Source organism: Typopeltis vanoorti, chromosome 10 (genome assembly GCF_054136105.1).
Source record: "Typopeltis vanoorti isolate ZY-2024b chromosome 10, IOZ_Tvanoo_1.0, whole genome shotgun sequence".
Taxonomy (NCBI): domain Eukaryota; kingdom Metazoa; phylum Arthropoda; class Arachnida; order Uropygi; family Thelyphonidae; genus Typopeltis; species Typopeltis vanoorti.
Genome location: NC_143558.1, coordinates 123590716 through 123612758, shown reverse-complemented (window position 1 = coordinate 123612758; position 22043 = coordinate 123590716). Strand labels below are relative to the sequence as shown.

Here is a 22043-nt window from a genome sequence, read left to right as displayed (position 1 = left end):
CCAGAAATAAACTTGATCAAAAAAAAAAGAAAAAAGAAAAGAATGTCATGAACTTATTCCAACTTGTCTAAAGTGAAATTATTAAATAATGATTCTAACATGTTAACAAATTAGTTACAAATGAAAGCATCTCAAAGTCAATATTTTACATAATCGTAGGAATGTTACAGTACCAGAACCTTAATTTTCATAAAATATTATTAAGAGCAATAGAACAACTTACCAATTATAGAAATAGGTTTTCTTGCAAATCTGAGCCTGCCCCAAAACCCCATATACTTGCTGCGGCATCCTGCTGACCAAAGGCGAACTGAATATTCTACTCCAAAAAATACAACCAACACAGTTTCCTGAAAATTAAATTCAAATAATTAACCAGTTCTGAAATGCATTTAAAAAGTTTTATAATTAAAAACAGAAGCATATTTTGGTGAACCATCCACTATGATCAAAGATATTTCAATTGCAACATAAAGACAGAATTAAAATCTACATTTTATTACATGAAAATTATTTAAAAAATATAAGAAATATGGATGATAGTCAAAATTAACAGACATCCCATTGTAACTAATGTGAAGAATTTGAGAAACTACTATTCTTTTAGCAGTGAGAAGAAGATGCCCTACTGACTTACTGCAATACGTATTCTACCCATTGCATTAACATATTCAAGAGAAACAAATCACTTACCTCATCGAAGAATAAACTTTTTCACTGTAACTAATAAAACTCTTTGATTCACGTTTTTGTTTCTGATACATACCAAAAAAAACCACTACATTGCTTACCTGTTTGCACTGTCTTTTTCTTCTGACCAATGTTTTTATGCAGTTAATGGCTACCTCTACACATGTTTTTGTACATGTACACACACACAAAACAGATGTTAGAGGCTTAATGGAATGAAACGGCACTAAGGAAAGATTAAAAATGTTATTTAGTTCTTCTAATATTTCATCTTGGTCACTGAGGCATCATCAGGGATTAAATATAAGACTCGTAACACACACAAAGGCAACACAAAACTAAGTGAAACGTGACTGAAAGACTTAACTAAGTGGGGCACTCTCTGTGTTCACCTGTTGGTAGCCTAGGATGTAAACTGGGATCTCAAAGTATTAGTGTTTCCCATATTTTGGGAAGACTAATGCAACCAATACTTATTCAGATATTATGTTGATTTTTGAGAGTATCTGCAGATTTCAAAAATAATTTTTCTCTTTTAAATTTACTGCAATGGAGCATGGCAGTGTTTTTCAAATTGATTTTATGAACAGATTGACCACATTCATGACTGCAGATATATTATTATGTTCTTCCAAGAGGATGTTGGCTGATCTTCCTGTCTGTCCATAGTAGGCCAACTTGCAGGAATAGAGCACTTTACATACTCTAAGGCACATAGAGGAGGGATATAATCTTTAGAATGTATGTGGGTTAGCAAGCTTTTGGTGAGGCTTGAAAGCCATGCAGAGATTGTATTTCTTTTAAGATTCTGGCTATTTTTACTGAAGTACCTCGTACATACAGAATAACGATAGCAGTACCAAAATCTTTCTCAGAGAAGGTTGAGGACTGGGAGAACAATTGGTTATTTATTTTTTTTTTTTAAGACTGTGGAAACTGTAGCCATTAAATAATAAGTGTAGCATATCTATGAGGGTGGTCTGAGAAGTTCTCGGCCTCAACCACAGATGGCAACACTATCGGCAAGAGATTTTTGTTTTTTCTATGTTGGTACATCTGTCATAAGCATCCATGTGAAATTGCAAGTCATTCTATCAAGTAGTTTGTTTTATACAGCTGTCTGAAGTAAACGTGTTGTCTGTATATCCCCTGAAATGAATAAAATTGAGTACCGTGAGGTTATAAATTCTTTGTAAAAGAAGGTTTAACGCCAAAAGAAATTCATTCCAAGTTCATAAAAGTTTATGGGCATTCTTCTCCTTCATTTTCGACAATTAAGAAATGGTCTGCTGAGTTTAAACATGGCCGAACCAGCCTTGAAGATGATTCATGTGAAGACGTCCAAAAAGTGTAACAACACCAGAAATCATTGATCAAGTGCACGATATGGTATTGGATGACCGGCGAGTCAAAGTGTGTGAAATTGCTGAGACTATAGGCATTTCAAAGGAATGTGTAGAATATATTTTGCATGAAGAATTGCAAATGAAAAAGCTTTGCACAAGATGGGTGCCGTGCTTGTTCATAGCAGATCAAAAACGCACTTGCATGAAAATCTCTGAACAGTGCTCAGAGCGTTTTAAAGAATAAAACTGATTTTGTGTGTCGATTTATTACTATGGATGAGACTTGGATTCATCATTACACATCAGCAGTCAAAACAGTGGACAGAAGTCAGTTGTTCAGCACCAAAGAAGACAAAGTTAGTTCCATCAGTAGGAAAGGTCATGGGATCAGTCTTTTGGGATGCTAAAGGCATTTTGTTTATTAATTATCTTGAAAGGGTAAAGCAATAACAGGGAAATATTATTCCGATCTTTTAACCGGATTAGATGAAAAAATTCGTGAGAAAAGACCTGGTTTGCAGAAGAAAAAAGTCATCTTTCATTGGGTCAATGCACCTGACCACAAAGGTGTTTTGGCAATGGGAAAATTAAAGGATCTCCACTATGAATTTTGGAACATCCACCTTACTCCCCAGATTTGGCTCCCTTTTTTCTTCGAATGAAGAGGTGATTGCAGCTTTAGAGGGGTATTTTGGAGAGATCTTACTGAGAACCACTACAGGGACGGGATAATGGTGCCAGAGCATCGCTGGAATAAATGTATTACTCTTAAGGGAAATTATGCTGAAAAATAAAAATTATTTTAAAATTATAAATTTGTTTTTTTCATTGTTAGGCCGAGAACTTTTCAGACCATCCTCGTAATATGATATAAAAGAGGACTCACTGGAAATAAGAGAATAGAACCTATTGGTTAGTATTTTAATGATACTACATTATTGCATCTTCCATGGAGTGGGCAGACTCATCGTGGCAGGTTCATTCACGTGACAACATATTTATCATACTGAATCTAAAAATCCTTAGCACCCCTTGCATTAATAACACATTCCATTCACCGACTTCTCCACATAAAAAATCTATTCTGGTTTTCCCCCTTCTTACCTTCTACTAATTTTATAGTCTCATCTAGATTAATCCAATAATATCCTCTCACTAAACTTAAATGTCTGTATCATATAACCTCTTTTTCTCCTATCCACCAAACTGCAATCTACATTTTTTCAACCTCTCTCTCTCCATAGCCAGGATTCCAAAGTCCTGGTATTGTCTTAGTCACTCATCTCTGGACCCACTCCAATGTTTCTCCATCACATTAAAAACCAGGTGACCAATTTTGAGCACAACAGTCCAAGTGTGGTCTAACCAGTGCTTTATAACAGTGGCAAAACTCCACTTTCTTATCCTTACATGTTAGAGTGCTTCTTATCATAGAAGCACTACAATGTGCAGTTTTTGACTCTTGCAATATGCCCTCTAAACTTCAGTCTATTGTCAACCGTCACTCCCAAATCTCGAATCTCATCCACTTCTTGCAACACAGCACTGTCAATATAGTACACAGCTTTATATTTCAGCAATCCAAAATGTAACACTTTGCACTTATTAATATTGCAACTACAACCCTCACTCCTTTGTCCAAGTCAAAAGTCTATTCAATCTTCCTGAAGGGAATTAACATCAGCAGTACTACTTATAATTCTCTCCAACTTCGCATCATCAGCAAACAACTGAAGATACCCATTCAGTCCACATGACATATCATTTACCAACAAGTTAAACAGCAGAGGTCCCAAAACAGAACTCTGGGGCACACCACAGTTTACCTTCCATTTTTGAGACACTGCTCCATCATACACAACTTGCTGGTACTGTTCAGAGAGCCAATCCATCTAACCAATATACTATCAATTCTCATCTTATGCAGCTTGTACACCAACTTATGTGGTAATCTATCAAATGCTTTTGCAAAGTTAAAAAAACTCGTATATAATTTTCTCTCATCTAACAACTCGTTACCTTATAAAATGCAAGTAAATTGCTAAAACAAGACCTACCCCTTTATGAATTCATGCTGACTATAGAATACTATGTCCATCAGTCCAATCCTGCATTCTATTCCTAACCAATCTCTCCAACACCTTGACTACACCTGCAGTTACATAGACTGGTTAATTGGAAACTTCTGTCCTAGAACCATGCTTGTGGAGTGTTCTTTGTTATTTTGTGTTCTTTCCACTACTTTGGAATCATACCCATGGCAAGAGTTTCATTAAATAACCAAGTCAAGGGCATAGCTAACTGTTGTGCACATTCCTTAAGAATACCTAGTGATATGTCATCCACTCTCACAGTCTTATTAACATCTAAAACCAGTCAACACCTGATATACCTCTGATTGTTTCACATCCAATTCTCCTAATACTTGTCCCCTTTTATATATTGCACTATATCATTTACACCAGTACGATATACACTTATAGTGTTTGTTCAATAATTCCACTATCCTTTGCAACTGTCATTCTGCTGCCATGACAATCAACGAGTGTCAACTTGCCATAATTATTCTTTCTCTTGCTTGTCATATAGCAGAATTCCCTGGAATTAACCTTGTTGTGACCAGCCAATCTCCTCTCATGTTGCATCTTTTCTTTCGTTACTATGCTCGTCACCTTTCTAGCCTACACTTTATACTCTTCATGGGATCCAGTCACAATAACTTTCTTGTACCTCCTCCATAACATTTTTTTTTTTCCCCACCACAGCTTGTTTGATTTTACTCCTACTCTATTTCCTAACCCTTGGTATATGCAGTTATGCATTGTTAGTGTATATATGTGAAAATTTTTTTGCCTTGGGGATAATATAAATTATTAAGGATACCAAGTAATTTTATAAACTTGGTTTTTTTACTCCTTCTCCCAAGTAAGCAAAACAGTTAAGTTTGCGCCTGAACGTAATTCAAGTCTAAAAGGTTTATGGAAAATACTAAGAATAGTGATCAGAGCTTTACTCACCTTTACAACGAGTTGCCCTGGTGTTGCACTACCTTTTGGACTTGAACATCGTTCAGGCGCAAACTTAACTGTTTTGCTTACTTGGGAGAAGGAGTAAAAAAACCAAGTTTATAAAATTACTTGGTATCCTTAATAATATATATATATATATATATATATTATTATCATTATTATTCAGGCCTCCATGGAGTCAAAAGACTCATCGCGAGAGGTCCTTCCTAGGAAACACAAATTCTATCATACCACTCCTTAAACTCATTGACTGTTCTCGCTCTCACCACTCTATCAGGCAATGTATTCTATGGTTCAACCACCCTCCATGCAAAGAAACCACTCCTCACCCTCTTGCTCACAGTTTCCTTTCATAACTTCCAGGGATGGGCCCCTTGTCATCACTCCTTCCCAAGCGAAAGAACTCCCCAGTGTCAACCTTGGAACCACCTCTCAAGAATTTAAAAGTCTCAATCATATCATCTCTCCTTCTATCCACCAAACTCTGAAGTCCCCATTCCCTCAGCTGATCCTTGTAACTAACATCATACAGTCCTGAAACCATCTTTGTTATCCGCCTTTGTACCCTTTACACAATTAATTTATCCCCTTCAAAACCTGGGGACCAAATTTGAGAACAATAGTCTAAGTGTGGTCTGATCATGGTCTTATACAACGGAATGATAACTCTTATCTCTGCAGGTCAGCGTCATTCTCATTATTGCAGCAATCCTGTGTGTTACCTTCACCACCTTTGCAATATGTCCCCTAAATTTCAGGTTTCTATCAATGATCAACCCCAGATCTCTTGTCTCCCCTACTTCCACAAGTATAGGTGCTCCAATAGAGTATTCAGCATCCCAGTGATGTGGCCCAAACCTCAAGACCTTAAACCGACATCCCCCATTCATCTGTCCATCTGTCTAGCTTATTCAAATCCTCTTGCACAGCTACCATATCTGCACTATTACTTAATAACCCTTCCCAGCTTCACATCATCTGCAAACAACTGAATATCCCACTGCAATCCACTGACAATGTCATTGATATAAAGGTTAAACAATATAGGTCCCAGTACTGAGCCCACTTGTAACCCTCTGCCTCTTTGAAACTGCCCCTCAGCTGATACCTATCGGACAGCCAATCCTGAATCCAGTTGGCTAACCCAACACCCAAACCCATGTGCTGCAACTTAAATATCAGCTTATCATGTGGCACCCTGTCAAATGCCTTTGCTAATGCTAAATCCAAGAAAATGGCAGTACATGCCTTTCCCTCATCTACTGCTCTTGTAACTTTATTATAAAAGACTAGCATATTACTAAAACAAGAGCACTCCTTCACAAATCCATGATGAGGGTAATGTTATCACAGATAACATTACCCTCATCTGCCCAATGCTGTATACAGTCCCTCACTAATTTCTCCAAGATCTTAACTACTGATGATACACAAACTGGCCTATAATTAGACACTTCCAGTCTGCTTCCACTCTTATGCAATGGAACTATCTTACCTTCCTTCCATTTCCTGGATACCTTTCCCATAGCCAGACTTTCATTGAAAAGCCAGGTCAAAGGAGCTGTCAGTTCTTTGGCACATTCTCTCAAAACTCGTGGTGAAATACCATCCAGTCCCACAGCTTTACTGACATCCAGAGTACTCAATATTTGGAACACACTCTCCTCCTGCACCTCTAAACTGCCCTATCCCTCTAGTATTAAAATTTACTCCAGGATGAAATACTCCAATAAAGTGTTCATTTAACAATTCCACTATATCCTCTGCATCAGTCACTCAATTCCCATTTTTGTCCCACAATATCATTCTGATACATTCATTTCTCCTCCTACTGGCCACATAGTTAAAAAATTCCCTAGGATTTTCTTTGGACCTTAGGGTCAATCTCTTCTCATATTCCAGTTTTGCTTGCCTTACCATATTAGTCACTCTCCTGGCCTGTGTCTTATATTCTTCATGCATCTGCTCTTCAGCTGTCTCTTTATATCACTTCCATAGCCTCTTTTTCACAAACAATATTAAACAGTTCCTGTTTAATATTGTTTGTCATCCACTTTACACCAAACTGTGTCCTCTTCTTCATTTGTGGAATACAGCTTACTACTGCTGCTAACAAACATTCCTTTACGATATCCCAGCCTTCCAATTCCTCCCTCCATAAAACTTCCCCAAGTTGATATCTAAGACTATTATAATCATCTGCCTTATAATTCCACATACGTTCCCATTTCCTGCATGTCTATTCATCTTCCAAGTCAAAACCACATGATCACTTTCTCCAACTGGTGGGAGAGATGTCATCTCAGTTATTATCAACTCTTCTGATGCTATGACCAAATCGAAAACTCTTGAGCCTCTTGTGCCCTCTATTACATATTGCCTAAGACATTTGTCTCCCTCAAGAATTCTAGCAACACCCCACTAAATATGCTGTCTTTCCCACCTCTACCTCACACCATATGCTTTCAAAATCATTAGGGTCACTGCCTTCCAAAGCCTCTATTCTTAGAGGACACAAGTCGTCACTTATCATAAGCAGTGCTCCACCACCACACTTTCTCTTCCTATCCTGCTGAAAAATGCTGTGCCCTGCAACTTCTATTCCTGTTATTATATCCTCTTCTGTCAACCAGATCTCAATGATCTTTGGCCAGGTTGATGCTATCAGCACCACCAATTCCTCTCCTTTATTTGGGATACTCCTAGCATTAGTATAAAGCATAAAAATGCCACTGTTTCTATACCCAGCATTATCTTCTCTAGACTCCACTGGACTCAGCATTACCTGATGTCGTCCCCTTCTCCCAAGTACACATTCCCACAAGAAGCCATCCCTTCTACCATCCACCCTGGGCATTCTAGTTTCCCTGCATTGATACACCGACTCATTCAGAACAGCAATCTCTCCAGATGCCTATGTCCTTCCTCATTCAAATGCAAGCAGTCTCTCACATACAATTCCTTTCTGTCCTCAAACGAACTCCAAGCATCCACATATTCCAATCCTCTCTTCTGACACATTCTAGCTATAATGTTATTCAATATTTCTGTTCTTCTGCTCAGCTTGTTACTATCATACCTAGGCAACACGCACACTATCTGTCTTCTTTCGTACAACCTCTAGCAAGAATCTCATCTCTCAGCTGCCCAATTTACATTACCTCTCAAGTTTTGTTTTATTTGTTCCTACCATCACAATCATCTCATCCAACCCTTTCACCCCTCTTAATTGTCATAGCCACACTTTCTATCATTCCTCCAGGAAAACACTTCTCACGCATCCTATCTTGAACACCATGGATCATCGAGTCACCCATACATTACACCTCTTACCACCCTGTTCCTCGATTGCTCACATGCATCCCTCACACTCTCTGTGTTCCCCTACTTACCTGCCTTCCTGACATCACTCTATCCCTGATTCCAGTGCTCCCATCACATTCTTCTCATTCCCTCTCTCCTGTTTCCATTCTCTCCTCTTCTATCATACCCATAACTCTTTCTCATTCCCTCTCTTTCACTGTTTTTCTCTCCTCTTCTATCATTCCCATAACTATGTATATATATATTTCACCACTTCACAAACAAGTACCTCACGATCACTCTCACCAAACAGTAGCAGTGTTAACACCTCATTAACAACTACATCTTGTGAAGCTATCACCAAATCCAAAACATTAAAGCTTCTAGTTGCTTCAGTCATATGCTGCTTAAGATATTTATCTCTCAGAAATTCAACAAACTCACTCACCCTATTCCCATACACTATCTCCTCCTCCTTCCAGTCTATATTCCTATAATTAAAGTCTCCCATTAGGATTACCTTCTTTTTATATGCCCAATCAATTTGCCTAAACATTTCACAATTAGTATTCTCTACATTCCCTGGCCTATAACAGCATCCTATCAGATATACTAGCCCGTTAATTTCAACTTCATTCCCACACAGATTCAAAATTTGTGCATGTACTATCAACTTCCGCACTTGGACACAATTCCTCTGCATTCATTAATAGCACTCTCCATCCTCTTTTCACATTCCTATCCTTCCAATAAATTATATATCCTTCTGATGAAAAGCCAAAAGGCTATTTTTTCTGGCGAGGTTGATATAAGTTAAGGGGATAAAAATCCCTTATTGTTTTTCAGCCAGTAAGCGAAACTAAGATCGAACACTACGATCTGTAACGTTTCCTGCCGACGAACTGTCAGCGTATCCAAGCGTATTGCCGTGGTGTGGCACTACCAAGTGGTCACTTACGCTTGGATACGCTGACAGTTCGTCGGCAGGAAACGTTACAGATCGTAGTGTTCGATCTTAGTTTCGCTTACTGGCTGAAAAACAATAAGGGATTTTTATCCCCTTAACTTATATATCCTTCTATTTCTATTCTTGCCATCACATCCTCCTCAGACAACCAAGTTACACTTATTCCAGTTCTCTTTGGGCATACTGACTCAATCGATGTAATGTAACAAATTCACCTCTCTCTCGTTTTGAATACTCCTTACATTTGTGTACACACATAATGATCTCTATGTCTTTGAGGCCATTCTACCAGCACCAACATTCTGTATTCTAACTGCTACACCACACCTCTCTCTCTCTCTCTTCAGTCTGCCACTCCTATTTCCCTGATCATGATTCTGATTTCCATTCGTACCTGTCTCATCCTCACCTTTATGTATTCCATCACCTTGTGCTGCTGCAACCACATCTTCAACCTCGTATCTATCTTCCTCTTGTCATACAATCCATTTAGTTGTGCTATCCTGCTTCACAAGTGGATTCGGATCATTTACTACATTAACCTCTTGACTCTGTGCCTTCTCAGAAAACATTAGCCTTTCTAAATGCCCAAGACCAAACCCATTCAAATGTAATCCATCAGATTTATACCATTTGAACTTCTATTCAAATTCACTCCACAGATTTGCAAATTGAACCCCTTTTGCCTCACACAACTCAGTCATCTTACTATTCATTATCTCTTCTCTCCTCAATTTCCTATTGTCATATCTGGGCAACACGCTAACGACTTTTCCAACAACACTATTTTACTTTACCTGCCATAACTTCCTTAAATCTCTATTGACATTTTTTTTTTTTTTCGAAACTAAGTCATTTGTGCCCACAACTACCACTAATTTCGATGCCTGCTCCTTCCTTTTCTGCAATGTATCATTTATTTGCTTCATTTTTTCACCAGGAAAGCAAGTTTTGTACATGTTGAAGGGGGAGTTGAGAAAATTTGTTAATTTATCTGCCTGTGTGGGTAGCCTTTCTGTATACTGAAAATGACAGATTAACAGTGGGTAGGTTGTTACCAAGATATCTAGAAAGGCTAAACTATTATTAGTTTCTTTTCCCATGGTAAACTGGATTCTAGGATAAAAATTATTGAGATGACAGAGAGAGAGAGAGGAAAGAATCTAATGTGTCTGGAACTGTGAGGCCAAATGGAGAACACTTCATCAACATACCTTAACCAGACAGAAGAATTGAGAGGGGGCCGAGTCAAGAGCTTGGTTTTTCAAAATATACCATAAAAAAAAATTGGTGTCTGTGTGTGTGTGTGTGGGGGGAACACAGAGAGGTACCCTCCCTCTGTTTATAAATTTTGCGCTTCAAAGAGAAATATCCAGAATTGATAACAAAGGAAAAGGGTTCAGTAATATCAGGAGGAAAAACTTTTTTTTTTTTTTTTATAAGTAATAAAGTGTCATTTAAGGGAATATTGGTGAAGAGTAGGTAATAACAAAGCTAACTAATAATAATATCTCAGTGACTGAGATGTAATACTGGAAGAATTAAATAACATTTTTAATCCTTTTCAATGCTTTTTCACTTCATTCACCCTGTAACATGAGTTTCTCCCAGCACTTAAGCCTTAACACATGGATATATATATACATATAAAGCAGGTTATCTCATAAGAATTATATATCATTTATTATGAGAGACCAGGTAATTGTAACTTATTTATTTCACAGACCATGCAAGGTAAGTGTTGTAATAATTTTAATGGTTTTAATTTATAACATAACACAACACAATAGTAATACAAAAATAATTTAAGAAATTTTAAAATAATTAAATACTTTAAGCACCTTCATAGTGTAAATGGAAGATTGACAGCACATTGCACCCTTCAAATAGAAAATGTGTGGGTTCGATTCTTGTTGTGATGAGAGAACCTTTATATGGACTTTTTCAATTGAAGGCGAGTTAGCTGACCTCATATGGAGCTATTTTGAAACTCTGGTTTTTCATTCCACAAGAAGGCAAGTTGGCTATGGGAACACACACAATTTACAGACAAAACATATTATAGGATGATGCACAGATTGTGCTGTAAAGTGGTAGGTAGTTGGAGAATTAAGTAAGAGAGACAGTGAGTTGTAGTTGAGTAATATGCCTTCCAAATCAGTCCTTGGATGTGTCATTTTAATAATAATAATGATTAATATTTATTTAACATACCTGACGATATTTCACTGATATTATAGCCAGTATCTTCAGGGCACAAAGAAGCATGTCATGGTACACAAACAATAACAACAATTAGTTAACAATGGGACCAATTCAAAAACTGTAATGGACAACACAAGGAAATAAAGTCCTAATTGGTGCCACCATCTATTACTGGATAAAGAATTAACAAGTATTAATTTGATCTTAAAATGAATATCTACCATATTTGTGGACAAAAAGTATACAAGTCTACTTGTTGAAGATAAAGGAATGTTGTTTATTCCAAAAACAGTCTGACTTATGACTTCTGTGTAGCACTGTTTTTTTTTGAAGAGGTATCTAAGGCATAGCATACTAGTCCTGACTTGCCATAATGATGGAGCCAAGTGTATATTTTATGTTCTCAGATGCAGATGTCAACAGTTCTGTTTGTCCATAGTAATTCAGGTTACAAGTACAACACACTTCACACACTCCTGGATGTGATAAAGAAGAGAGTTTTTGCTTAGGTGAAGAGATGATGGCTGCCAATTTGATATATGTCTAAAGCAGTGAGATACTGATATCTATTAAGCACTTTGGATATCTTTTCTGATGTGTCTTGAATTTATGGGATGGTAGCTGTTTGTTGTGGTGTTGTGTATTAGGTTACAAAGGGAATTTGAGAGGATATTTAGTATTTTTTTGGGAGGGGGGGAAGAAGATAGTCTTTGCCTAAAAAATGTGACACAAGTGAGTTCAGTGATAAGGGGAATGTCATCAGAAAGAAAGCTCTGGCTCTGTGAGCTTGAGAGTAGCTGCATCGATTGCAGAAAATTTTGAAAAAAAAAAAGATTTCGCTTTCTTCATTTTACTTCGATAAAGTTCAGATCTCTAGACAAGATCCTCTTACTCATTTCTTAAAATAAACATGTTGCATCAATAGTCTTCTTATCTCCCAAATAACTTGCTCTCCATTTCCACTCACGGCGCTACTTCTCACTTGTACAGCTGACAGAAGATTTCTACTCAATATTCCAAGATAAAGGGTTTAAAAATTATTAAGGGACAACAATTTGGTGTAGATCAAGTGGATTTAGGCAAATATGGTTTGGGAGTATAAAAGGATGTTTCTCTCTTTGTTTTATTGATTTTGAAAAGGCACTGATATTTTAAATAAGGTCTTTTTTATTGGGGGAGGAGGAGGAACTATTCATGATATCAAACTATATGGTATAGAGATATACATCATTATGCTCAAGTTGCAGATTAGTGCTTAGAATTAGAGGTGTTAATTCAGGTGAAAGACGTCATTATTTCACAATAACACTTTTTCAGCCAACCAGAATGTACTGTAATAAAATGTTTGGAAACTTAATACTGATAATTTTATATATTACAGGAGATATCTTTTTATAAAATTCTACATGATCCAGAGACTCCTAGTTTTTTTTTTTTCTGATCATTTTTGTCTTAAAATAAGAATAAATCATCTATTTGCAGCATTTTCTAAATTTAGGTGACTTTAGATCAATTTACTTGATGACATAAATACTTCAGTTTCCTAAGAGGATAAATTAAAGACAATGCTTCTCTTGCTACTCTTTCACTACAGCCACTATGCAATTTTGTGAAGCATCCATTGAAATATAAAACTTAACTACAAGTAAAGGTGAATCAAAGTAAGTGGCTTCAACAAATAGATGTAACATCACCAAAACCCTTCTCTTGTGATTTTTTTTTTTGTTGTTGTTGTAAGGTCAATAATAAGAAGACTGAGGTAGGCCAAACAATTTGGGATAACACAACTGTTTACTATTCTGGTCAACCTTCTAATTGGCCTAACATTTATAGGGTTATTTAGAGAAAGAATTGCCTCACTATTTAATATTTCCATTATCAAGCCATATCTTCTTTATTTATAATATGCCCAAGGCAATTCACCCTCAAAAATAATTCACATTTTGAGATCTTTAGTTTCATTTTTGCCTCAAATCTTTTTGATTACTACCTTCAATAGTTTTACATGCGATTTAAAATATGGAGAACCACCAATAAATCATCTTGAATACCAAAATGCTTGTTCCAGAAAATTCAGATAAGTGTGAATTCATTAGTGAATGAAATGACTACAAAGTTCTTTGCAATTTGTACTTTGGCCAAAGCATAGCTTTGGCCAAAAATTTTGACCAAAAATAAAGCCAAAAATTCTTCAATTTTACAAAGTGGAAAGCTAATTCACTTTGTTGACTGCTTGTTAGTCAAACACAAATCTAAGATCTCCATTAGGTTTCCGCAGTAAAAGAAATGGAAGTTTTATAATGACTTGAATTATACACCCCCCTCCTCTCTTTCTCTCTCTCTCTCTCTCTATATATATATATATGTTTGTGTGTATATATATTACTGAAACAAGGTTTGAGTCTTTGAGAATATTTATTATTATTACTCTAGATCTTATGAGTTAAAATCATCTGGGAGGTCCATTTATCATACACACAGCTCATCACACCATGCTTTAAACACACTCAAATTCTCTGCACACACCATACTCTCAGGCAAGGCATTCCAATCATTCACAACTCTGCATGAAAAAAGCCTACTTTCCAGGGATGACCTCTGGTTCTCCCCTGATCTCCGACTATTTTCTGTAGAACCTATCCAGCAGTGATCCTATTACTATTATTACGGGCAACTCCGGGGAGTCATTAGACTCATCGAGCGAGGCCCCAAATCATATTCATCACAACCATTCGACATTCATACAGTATCTATCATACCTCGCCTTAAACTCATTCACTGTCACAGCATCCACCACAGACTCAGGGAGTGCATTCCACTCATTCACCACTCTAAAAGTAAAGAACCCAGCTCTAACACCTTTACTAACCACACTTTTTCCCAGTTTCCATGGATGTCCCGTAGTCCTCCCACAACCAGCCCTGTTCTCAAAAATATCTTCTGAATTAATTTTATAGAAACCCTTCAGTAATTTGAATGTCTCAATCATATCTTCCCTCCTCCGCCTATCAACCAATTTTTGCAACCCACAAATCCTCAACTCGCCTCTGGATCCTCTCCACCTCCTACCCATCAAGAAGAAACCTAGGTGACCAAATCTAGGCACAGTAGTCGAGATGGGGTTTTATCAAGGCTCAATACAGAGGAACAATAACCTGCTTGTCAACGTATTCTTCAGCAACCAAGTGATTTGATGAGCTGATTTGGCCACTTTTGCAATGTGTCCCGTAAATTTCAATTCCTTATCCACCAACACTCCTAAATCTCGTGCCTCATCAATTTCCTGGAGCACAGTTCCACCAATACAGTAAACTGCCGGCAATCTTTTCACCCCATCCTATAACAACCCCTTACCAAACTTTTAGGTCTCTATCATATCTCCCCTCTTCCTCCTGTCCACCAGACTCTGCAAGTTGCATCTTCTCAATCTTTCCTCATGCTCGACATTCCAGAAGTTAGAAACTACCTTAGTGAGTCGCCTCTGGACCCTTTCCAACATTTCTTCGTCCTTCTGAAAGCCAGGTGACCAAATCTGGGCACAATAGTCCATGTGCGGCCTAATCAAAGCCTTATACAATGGAACAAGAATCTTCCTACTTCTACAAGTCAGTATGCTCCATATCATTCCCAGAAGCCTCTGTGTTGTCTTCACAATTTTGGCTATGTGTCCCCTAAATTTCAGATCCTTATCCACTATCACCCCAAGATCTCTTATTTCCTCCACCTCCGACAATATATCCTCACCAAGCATAAATTCTGCATATCCCATCTTTGTATCCCAAATTTTAAACCTTACATTTTGCAAAATTGAACTTACATCCCCATTCTCGTGTCCAATCAGTGAATTTATTCAAGACTTCTTGTAAGGCTACAACATCTTCTCTACTCTTCATGGTTCATCCTAACTTTGCATCAACTGCAAACAACTGAATATCTCCATCCAAATCTTTGCCAATATCATTAATATACAAGTTAAACAGTAATGGCCGTAAAACAGGCCCATGATACACACCACTAGTGACTTTCCTTTTCCTGGATATTGCTCCCCCATACACAACTTGCTGATACCTAATAGCCAGTCTCCAATTCAATGCACTAATCTAATATCCAACCCTATCTGTTCTAGTTAGTTCTAGTTATATTACTGTGTGTCCCTCTCCTCTGTCCAAGGAAGCAGTCACCTTATTGTAATAAGTAAAGATTACTAAAACATGACCTCCCTTTAGCAAATCCATGCTGTCCATCAAAGATAATATCATTGTTGTCAACCCAATTCTGGATCCTACTTCTCATAAGCTTCTTCAACAACTTAACCACAACAGCTGACACACAGATAGGCCTATAATTTAATGCTTGAGTTCTATCACCTCCCTTATGAAGCGGGACAATCTTGCCCTCCTTAGGAACTTGACCCAGTGTAAGGCTTATTTTAAAAAAAATATGTCAAGGTAGGTGTCAACTTTCCTGGCACATTCTTACAGAAACATGGTGATATATTATCAATGCGATATATCTTTCTGAAGAGAATTACTGTATTGCTCTTTATAACTCTGCCCAGCTTTGCTGCATTGGTAAATTAAGAGCCTCAGTTAGTCCACATTAAATATCATTAACAGATAAATAGCAAATCCTAACAATAGAACACTGCAACACTTCATACAATTGCTGGTATCATTTAGAGAGGCCCATATAACCAATTTGTTAATCATCGCTATCTTCACTGGCTTGTGCACCAACTTATCATGTTGCAGTCTATCAAATGCCTTTGCAAAGTCCAAGAATATTATTGTATATGGATCTCCCTTCCAACACACTGATTACCTTATCATAAAAACAAGCATACTGCTAATAAACTAATCAACCCAATCCTGTACTGTGTTCCAAAGTAACCTCTCCAATATATGATTTAATTACAAAATGCAGAAATATTGACTGATCTATAGTTGGAAATTTCTATCCTAGTTCCATACTTGTGCAATGGCACTGTTTTGTCTTTTTTCCACCCCTTAAAATCCTGTCCAATTACAAGCCCCTCATTAAACAACCAAGTCAAAGGAATAATTAACTCTTTCACATGTTCTTTAAAAATATGTAATAATATGTCATCTATTCCTGCAGCCTTAACATCTAGCCTCAACACTTGATACATCTGATTTTTTTTTGTCTCAAATACCTCTACATTTACTTCCCTTCTAGGTTGCACAGCACCATTTATACTAGTATAATACACATGACAAAGTGCTCATTAAATAATTCCACCACATTTTTTTTCATGATCACTTACTGCTATAAATCATCTGTTGATGTACCCTTTCTGTAATTATTCTTCCTCTTGCTTACCACTTAGCAGAAACATTCTCTTGATTTTTCTTCTTTCATAGTGCTCCTTTTTAATTTTTATTTATTTATTTTTAATCAAGCTGGTGACATTTCTCTCTGGCATTTAATATGCTTAATGCATTTAATAATTGCCAACTTGTCTTTCATCTGCTCCATAACATCTTCTTTTCTAATACTACTTGCTTGAATTCACTGTTCATCCATTATATTTCTACATTTATTCACCTAACTTAGTATATTCCAAGAACTCTTAGTACTTTCTTTTTGGATGGTAGGCATCCCCAAAAAATCAGCAGTTCTGTCTGTCCATAGTAATTCAGGTCACAAGTACAGAACACTTCACACACTCCTGGATGTGATAAAGAAGAGAGTTTTTGCTTAGGTGAAGAGATGATGGCTGCCAATTTGATATATGTGTAAAGCAGTGAGATACTGATATCTATTAAGCACTTTGGATATCTTTTCTGATGTGTCTTGAATGTATGGGATGGTAGCAGTTTGTTGTGATCTTGTGTATTAGGTTACAAAGGGAATTTGAGGGGATATTTAGTTTTTTTTTTGGGAGGGGGGGGGGAAGATAGTCTTTGCCTAAAAAATGTGACACAAGTGAGTGAGTTCAGTGATAAGGGGAATGTCATCAGAACAGAAAGCTCTGGCTCTGTGAGCTTGAGAGTAGCTACATCGATTGCTTGGCTCTCTAAGTGGTTTATGCAGAAATTAGCTAAAGGCAGGAATCCATGGCTGTTAACTTTCATTATACAGCACTTTTAACTATTCCCATGTCCTTTACAGGTTTGTTATAATGAGAGATAACTACAATTTAAAAAAAAAAAAAAAAAAAAGATTTCGCTTTCTTCATTTTACTTCGATAAAGTTCAGATCTCTAGACAAGATCCTCTTGGACTCATTTCTTGAAATAAATATGCTGCATCAATAGTCTTCTTATCTCCCAAATAACTTGCTCTCCTTTTCCACTCATGGCACTATTTCTCACTTGTACAGCTGCCAGAAGATTTCTATTGAATGTGCCAAGATAAAGGGTTTAAAAATTATTAAGGGACAACAATTTGGTGTAGATCAAGTGGGTTTAGGCAAATATGGTTTGGGAGTATAAAAGGATCTTTCTCTCTTTGTTTTATTGATTTTGAAAAGGCACTGATATTTTAAATAAGGTCTTTTTTATTGGGGGAGGAGGAGGAACTATTCATGATATCAAACTATATGGTATAGAGATATACATCATTATGCTCAAGTTGCAGATTAGTGCTTAAAATTAGAGGTGTTAATTCTGGTGAAAGACGTCATTATTTCACAATAACACTTTTTCAGCCCACCAGAATGTACTGTAATAAAATGTTTGGAAACTTAATACTGATAATCTTATATATTACAGGAGATATCTTTTTATAAAATTCTACATGATCCAGAGGCTCCTAGTTTTTTTTTTTTTTTCTGATCATTATTGTCTTAAAATAAGAATAAATCATCTATTTGCAGCATTTTCTAAATTTAGGTGACTTTAGATCAATTTACTTGATGACATAAATACTTTAGTTTCCTAAGAGGATAAATTAAAGACAATGCTTCTCTTGCTACTCTTTCACTACAGCCACTATGCAATTTTGTGAAGCATCCGTTGAAATATAAAACTTAACTACAAGTTAAGGTGAATCAAAGTAAGTGGCTTCAACAAATAGATGTAACATCACCAAAACCCTTCTCTTGTGATTTTCTAAAAACTTCACTTTTTTTTTTGTTGTTGTTGTTGTTGTAAGGTCAATAATAAGAAGACTAAGGTAGGCCAAACAATTTGGGATAACACAACTGTTTACTATTCTGGTCAACCTTCTAATTGGCCTAACATTTATAGGGTTATTTAGAGAAAGAATTGCCTCACTATTTAATATTTCCATTATCAAGCCATATCTTCTTTATTTATAATATGCCCAAGGTAATTCACCCTCAAAAATAGTTCACATTTTGAGATCTTTAATATCATTTTTGCCTCAAATCTTTTTGATTACTGACTTCAATAGTTTTATGTGATTTAAAATATGGAGAACCAGCAATAAATCATCTTGAAATACCAAAATACGTGTTCCTGAAAATTCAGATAAGAGTGAATTCATTAGTGCCTGAAATGACTACAGAGTTCTTTGCAAGTTGTACTTTGGCCAAAGAGTAGAATAAACATACTTCCTATCTTCTTTTCTCAAAGAGATCTGATAAGCCATCATTAAGGTTGATCTTGAAAATATTAATTTAGCCACATGTAAAGCCAAAAATTCTTGAATTTTACAAAGTGGAAAGCTAATTCACTTTGTTGACTACTTGTTAGTCAAACACAAATCTAAGATCTCCATTAGGTTTTTGCAGTAAAAGAAATGGAAGTTTTATAATGACTTGAATTATCCCTTGCCCCTCTCTCTCTCTCTCTCTCTATATATATATATATATATATAGATAGATAGAGAGAGAGGGGAGAGGCTAGTATAATTCTCTCTCTCTCTCTCTCTCTATATATATATATATATTACTGAAACAAAGTTTGAGTCTTGGAGAATATTTATTATTATTACCCAAGACCTCATGAGTTAAAATCATCTGGGAGGCCCTTTTATCATATATACACACAGCTCATCATACCATGCTTTAAACACACTCAAATTCTCTGCAGACACCACACTCTCAGGCAAGGAATTCCAATCATTCACAACTCTGCATGAAAAAAGCCTACTTTCCAGGGATGACTTCTGGTTCTCTACTGATCTCCCACTATTTTCTGTAGAACCCATAACAACCCCTTACCAAACTTGTAGGTCTCTATCATATCTCCCTTCTATCTCCTGTCCACCAGACTCTGCAAGTTACATCTTCTCAATCTTTCCCCATTCTTGACATTCCAGAGATTAGAAACTACCTTAGTCAGTCGCCTCTGGACCCTTTCCAACATGTCTTTGTCCTTCTGAAAACCAGGTGACCAAATCTGAGCATAATAGTTCCATGTGTGGCCTAATCAAAGCCTTATACAATGGAACAAAAATCTTCCTACTTCTACAAGTCAGTATCCTCCACATCATTCCCAGAAGCCTTTGTGTTGTCTTCACAATTTTAGCTATGTGTCCCCTAAATTTCAGATCCTTATCCACTATCACCCCCAGATCTCTTATTTCCTCCACCTCCAACAATATATCCTCACCAAGCATAAATTCTGCATCCCATCTTTGTTTTCCAAATTTTAAAATCTTATATTTTGCAACATTGAACTTACATCCCCATTCCCGTGTCCAACCACTCAATTTATTCAAGCCTTCTTGTAAGGCAACATCTTCTCTATTCTTCATGATTTGTCCCAACTTTGCATCATCTGCAAACAATTGAATATCTCCATCCAAATCTTCAACAATATCATTAATATACAAGTTAAACAGCAATTGCCCTAAAACACACCACTAGTAACTTTCCTTTTCCTGGATATGGCTTCCCCAATACACAACTTGTATTAACAAGTTGTGTATTGGGGAACAGATAGCCAGTCTCCAATCCAATGCACCAATCTAACATCCAACACCATCCGCTCTAGTTTGACTATCAACAGACTTTGCGAAATCTAAGTATATTACTGTGTATCCTTCTCCTCTGTCCAAGGAAGCAGTCATCTTATTTTAATAAGTAAGTACATTACTAAAACATGACCCCACTCGTTTAGAAAATCCATGCTGTCCATCAAAGATAATACCATCGTTGTCAACCCAATTCTGGATTCTAGTTCTCACAAACATCTCCAACAACTTAACCACAACACCTGACACACAGATAGGCCTATAGTTTGATGCTTGAGTTCTATCACCTCTTTTATGAAGTGCCACAATCTTGCCCTACTTCGACTCCTTAGGAACTTACATAGTGCAAGACTCATATAAAAAAAAATATGTCAAGGTCAGCGTCAACTCCCTGGCACATTCCTTCAGAATATGAGGTGATATATTATCAAGTCCCACAGCCTTGTTAACATCTAGTTTGCTCAACTCCCTATACACCTTTTGTTCACTTACAGTAAGTCTTTCTTCCCCATCATCAACTGCTCTCAATCTCTCCATGAAGTCACATTAACAAGATTGAAAGATCTTTATGAACTGCTCATTAAGTATCTCCACCATACCTTCTGCAACAGCGGTCTTTATACCATTTTCTCCAATGTCATCCTTCCATAATCATTCTTTCTTTTGCTGGCTACATATCGAAAGAACTCCTTAGGATTCTTTTTGGCTTAATTAGCTAACTGCTGTTTATACCTCACTTTAGCTACCCTCACCAACCAAGTCACCAGCCTTGCCTGGTCTTTGTAGTCCTCATGGAATTGGTTATTTCCACTTCTCTTATGCTGCCCTTCTAATGCCTTTTTCTCTGTATCACATGCTTAATCTCTTTATTCATCCATTTCACACCTACCTTATTTAACCTTTTCACCTTTGGAATACATTTAGACATTGCATATACTACATAGTTTTTGAAAATCCCCCAAGCTGCACTGATCTCTTTTCCAGCTAACTCCTCCCATTCCATGCTACACTGCAAGCTCTCTCCTGAGCTCTTCATAATCTCTCCCCCCTTGTAGTTCCACATATATACCCCTTTTCTTACAGAGGTCCTCACATTGCTGGCAACCACCAGTAATCACCTGAATGGTCACTCTCACCAACTGGTGGGTGATTTGACACCTTACTTATAATTACATTCAAGACCCTCAATCCTCTTTTGCCCTCTGTTACATACTGTCTAAGGTAGTTATCCTTAAAAAATTCAAGAAATTCATTTTCTTTATTTGAGAGCTACTATTCTAGTTTTAGTAGAGATGCCTGGTACTGCTTTATGAAGACAGGCTTCTCTGAATTAACTATTACAAAATGTTCTACCACATCTGTACAAGACAGTTCAAGAATAACTTTATTAAAAGTATCAGAAAATTTCCTTCAAAAATGCTTTACTATGTTCACATCGCCGCCATTGTGACTTTCTCACCACCATCATAACCATTTGATGGGGTAAGTGAAAACCTGTACCTTGTGACAATTTTGTCTCTGAGTATCTCAAAAATGGCACATAACATGACAATTCTTTGAATGTGTCTGTTTTGGATATCAGAAGACAATTAAGGAGAAT

The 22043-nt window shown here is 36.8% G+C and overlaps 1 protein-coding gene across 1 annotated transcript in view; it reads right to left on the bottom strand.

Annotated features, from left to right (window-relative positions):
- The window catches only part of LOC150102760 (potassium voltage-gated channel subfamily KQT member 1-like), a 295473-nt gene that overhangs the window by 214108 nt on the left and 59322 nt on the right, over nt 1-22043 (bottom strand). Inside the window, exon 4 of the mRNA XM_090398734.1 lies at nt 224-350. Within this exon, the coding sequence (XP_090254860.1) occupies nt 224-350 (127 nt within the window). The remainder of the gene's footprint in view (nt 1-223; nt 351-22043) is intronic.